The 5,183-nt window shown below is 40.7% G+C and overlaps 1 protein-coding gene across 1 annotated transcript in view; it reads right to left on the bottom strand.

The window, feature by feature from the left end:
- The window catches only part of sntg2 (syntrophin, gamma 2), a 122,654-nt gene extending 119,632 nt beyond the window's left edge, over positions 1-3,022 (bottom strand). The window contains exon 1 of the mRNA XM_030126379.1: positions 2,679-3,022. Coding sequence (XP_029982239.1) covers positions 2,679-2,747 — 69 coding nt within the window. The 5' untranslated portion in view covers positions 2,748-3,022. The remainder of the gene's footprint in view (positions 1-2,678) is intronic.
- Between the last annotated feature and the right edge of the window lie 2,161 nt (positions 3,023-5,183).

Below are 5,183 nucleotides of genomic sequence, written 5' to 3' on the forward strand. Positions count from 1 at the left end.
GAACGTGATTTCATGAGATCAGTCTCAGATTTTTAATGTTCTGGATCTGTGGTAACGCATCGAGGTGTGCACTGCATTGGCCTTGGTGATGGAGATTCACATCCCCAGTGTGAACAATAAAAATCACACCAAATTGTAACCGTTCCATTCTGATTCGGGTCACATCTATACGTTTGTCTAGATTGACATTAGTAACCGTTTTGTTCAGACAGGAAGGATTCAACACAATGAATACAAACAGAATTTGTCTCCATCTCCCGGCATCCACTGCCCACTGACTTACAAATGAAACGATAAATGCTGACTTTACTGGCCTCCACCTTTCCTAAAGTACAGCATTGTCTGTGTGTGAAATCTTTGTTGATACGAGTCAATTCAGCACTGTGAGCAGGTCACAATGGAATCTAATATTGGCCACATTTTAAAATAACTGGAATACAAAAGAAAAACTCGGATTTGATAAAAATAAATATCTAAATTGAACCCTAAGGGGAGCAGGGTGAGTGCAGTCTTTCACATCATTGGACAATTTGGAGTCCATTCTTGATTCCCATCCCTATTCATTCATCAGTGATTGTAGCTCGCTACAGCATCTGACAAAAAAAAAATAAAAGAATACTTTAAATTAGTGCTGACCCACAACATTTCTATCATGATATGAATAGACATGGTGGAAGCATCGCAGAAGAATACCTAAAAGTCAATGAATAAGAAAAATCCTTCACTTGCATCAAGCATTCATACTCAGCATTCAAACCAATTTAGCCAATTAGATGAAGCTCTAGATAAATGTGCCATGCATTTGTACCATTCAGCCAATCAGATGAAGTCCAGGCTTGCTGTCAGCTACTTCCAGATTAATTGGTGCCAATTTGATACCAAATATAAGATAAGTTTATTTATCACAAGTCATATCATAACAATGTTATTGCACACTGCAGAATTTCCCCATATTATGCAAGCCTACTTTCAAAGATAATTGGATTTGATTAAAGTTGATCTCCAATCCAAAAATAAGACAAGACTGAGACAAGAAAAAGCATGTTTATAATGGTTGACATAAATTGTCAGAGTTAAGGAACATCTCAAGACATAAACTGTGGAGAGACATGAAGCCCAGTATCAATTTGCAGAACACTTTGGATGCATTTTTGTGCCACAAATAGTCTGGAACAGTCTGGAATAGCAAGGATGGATATGCAGTACATGGACGATTTGCATCCTTAATGAACACATTTTAGCATTTATTGAACTTTTATTCTTACATCATCTGCAATTTTTTTTTCATGAAAGACCTTTTAAAAACAGTCTTTAAGGAGCTACAAAATCCTGAGTTTAATTACTGCAATAACACTCTTGACACTCCACACCAGGTGATTGCAAATATGCATAATAGGGTGAAAGCTTTCCAGGCATCCTGGTGTCCACTGAGCCTACTGCAACAGGAAAATTCAGCTTACTGTATAATTTTAGCCATCAGTCACTGGCAAATGGAGAGGGAGGATATATGTGTGTGTGTGTGTGTGTGTGTGTGTGTGTGTGTGTGTGTGTGTGTGTGTGTGTGTGTGTGTGTGTGTGTGTGAGACAAGTGAACACACTTTAAGCAGAATTAAGCTGCAGACCCGTGTCCCCATGGGCTCTGGTATCCAGTTTTAAAAGCATATGCTTGGTGAACGGAAAGTGCCCACAAAGGAGGGCTCTGGAGATTGATGAAATTAAAGGTGCTGTGTGTCCACTGGAAGCAATAACAGGCAAACAGCTGAGCACCATGCAAAAAATGTCAGATCTAGTTCAACAGACCACCCTGTGCTCTAAGTTGGAATAAAAATCAAAGTGTCATAAATAATAATAAAACAGATGTAAAAACACAGCATCACATCTAGAGGCTGTCCATTAATCTTGCTCTTTAGGAAGCATTGGCATTTTTGTAATGACCACAGATTCAGACAGCAAATAAATTATCTACAAAGGTAAGAAAATATAGTTTAGCCACTGGTTCAGTCAGGTCTAGACAACACCTACAAATACAAAGTAATAAGTTTTTAGGTACAGCTCCTACTCTGACCATAATCGCACCAAAACGCGCAGTTTATTCTCACTGATGTGGAACGTCACACCAGCCTCCATTCACAAATCGGATAATTTAATATTTCTGTGCATTTTTTTTCCAAACTACACGTAACATACAGTATGACCTCATATCTACAAGCAATATATGTGCTCTTCTTGTGATTTCGGCGTGTATGCCCAGATAGATGATGTTGAAAACAATAGCTCATTTCAACAAAATTCTAAACTTGCGCCGTTCCGCGAGCGCTTCCGCCCAATAACATTCAACGCCATTCGCACGAAGAACTACCAACCACAGACTGAACACTATGAAGAAAAGTTTTAAATATAAGCGAGTAAGACCGTTATACTACACGAAATATAAGCCGAAATACGCATTAGTTGTTGTCGTTTTGGAAAATCGTTTAAATCAGTGACGAATACGGATAAAGAAGTGTTTATAAGCAGAGAAACGCTTTATTAGTTGGTTTCTAATCGGAGTTCGGTGTCTGTGGTGCATTCGATGTGAAGACGCCGTTCATGTCGGGTCTGAGCGGCTCCACACATTCCAGGTCTGATCTGCTGTTTGACTTTACGCTGGAAAACAAATAAATGCGTGTTTTTCTTACCGAAGTTGGAACCAAAAGGCTGGCGGGTCGCTCGATCAGCTCAGGGTGCTGTTTCCCGGTCACATTCATTTCCCATTTAGAAAAAAATAAATAAAATGAAACAATGCTTTTTTTTTTTCTGTCCAATGACTTCGACGGGAGTTTTCAAGTCATTTATCCAGTCAATTGGCTGCGAGTCTTATTCACCGGCGTCCCGTTCACTGACACAGGCGGACGGAGGAAGCATGCCGTGCCGTGCCGGGCTGCTTTCTCGCCTTATGCTGCAATTAGACCAGTTTGGGCTGCAGCAGGGCCAGTTTAGGAACGGCGGCGGTGGTTTATTTGTCCAGAGCTCAGCCGTGAGTGTGAGCCCAGTGTGTGTGCCGTTCATCAGTGTGCCTGTCCTCCACCTGCTGCCTGTCCTCCTGTTTATTAACCATTCTGCGTCAGAACACAGGACTTTAACCCATTCACTGAAATGAACAGCAGCTCAGCCCACAGCCACAGCATCCACCATGCAACACGGCCTTTTAGCAACATTAACTGCATTTATGTGGATTATCTCAACACCTGAGTGGATGACACTTAATACAGGGGTGTCAAATATATGGCCCGTGGACCAAAAACCAGCCAGCTGAAGGGTCCAATCCGGCCCTGTGGGGTGAATTTATTAGTCAGTCAAAGGTGTCAAATTACAAAAAAAAAAAAAAAAAATGCAGACTAATTCAATCTCACCTGGGTCAGACCAGTAAAATACTATTATAACAAGAAAAGCACTCGGAGAGCGCAGACCTCCACCAAGGCAGACCAGTGGGCCCCCGTGGCCAACCACCCCCGATCACCACCAAATTTTAACCATTTCTTCCTTGTGCCAGTATCAACATTTCCTGAAAATTTCATGAAAATCCGTCCATAACTTTTTCAGTTATCTTGCTAACAAACAAACACACACACACACACACACACATGCAAACACACAAAGCAAAGCGATCACAATACCTACTGGCGGAGGTAATAAACTATAAGTAATGACAACACCAAAATTTTCTCTTTGTTTTAAGTGTCAAATTACATGCAATTGTTTTATGGGGTAAGGAAACTCTCAAAAAGATTTGTGTGCATAAGATAGAAATGTGTGCATATTATTCTATACTTATGCAAAAAACAAATATTTGTAAACTCTTGAATTAGTTCAGTCATACATAAAATGTATTGTGTATATTTTATCTGTCAGAATGCAAATGAAAAGAATTACAAACATGAAATGCAACTTTACGATTGTAATCATGAATACGAATATAAATGAATATGAATATTCTTCCCTGGAGTCTCTGTGCTTTATTGCCTCACAGGTTTTCCCAGGATCATCACAGGTTTTCCCAGGATCATCACAGGTTTTCCCAGGATCATCACAGGTTTTCCCTGGCTCATCACAGGTTTTCCCTGGATCATCACAGGTTTTCCCTGGATCATCTCTGGACCTGCTGCTGTGGTCCTGCCTCTCTCCTCCCTTCGTCGTCATCACTCACTTATCCATATAGTTATGATAGTGTTTATTATACAGTTCCATAGATGTTCTAGTTCAGTTATCTGTGCATCAACTGCATCCATGTGTCTCCCCCTACTTCCCCCCTTCTCCCCCTCTCCCCCAGTCTCTCTGTATCTCTGTCGCTCTCTCTTTTGTCCTCCTTTACTCTCTCTCTTTAACCCCAACTGCTCAAGGCAGTTGTCCATCCTCCAGGAGTCTGGGTCTGCTCCAGGTCTCTGCTGTTAAAGGGAAGTTTTTCCTTCCACTGTCACCAAGTGTTTGCTCCTGGAGGATTCTGTTGGGTTCTGGAAATTGGCTTAGGGTCTGGTTTCGACCAACTCTATATGTAAAGTGTCATGAGATAACTTTTGTTATGATTTGGCGTTATATAAATAAAGTTGATTTGATTTGAATTCACCAACATGACTCGACTGTCAAAAATACATCACCACTTCACAGACATTATTTATGGAGCAGAGGATACATGGATTCCACAGACTGCACATGAGTTGAGAGACAGCGGACGCATATCGAGGTACTGGCATGGATTCTGGGGCAGCCGCCCTGGGTGCTGCAGCTACGTGCCACTGGTACCACAGCTTCATGCCAAAGGTGCAGCAGGACTGCATGTATGCATGTTCAAAGCGCCAAGCTGAACAAGGTGCTTCCTTAGCTAACAGTCCAATGGAATTGATTAGAAATAGTAGCATGAACAGTACGTAAAACACATTATGTAGCAGCATATTAGACAACTACGCTGGAAACTCTGATGTATAATTACTTTATTTGAGCTGAAAAATGCAAATTACAGAGGACCATGTTATAAATGGTGATAAATCTCTTAAGAAAGGTTAAATACTGACTTTTATTGTGTTTTATGTGTATTTTTATGTATATTTTTAGTGTGGATGTATGGCTGTGATTTCTATTTTGCGTAACTTCTGCTGCTCCTGCTGTCTTGGCCAGAACACTCTTGAAAAAGAGATTTTTAATCTCAA

The sequence above is a fragment of the Sphaeramia orbicularis genome, chromosome 22, assembly GCF_902148855.1.
Source record: "Sphaeramia orbicularis chromosome 22, fSphaOr1.1, whole genome shotgun sequence".
NCBI lineage: Eukaryota > Metazoa > Chordata > Actinopteri > Kurtiformes > Apogonidae > Sphaeramia > Sphaeramia orbicularis.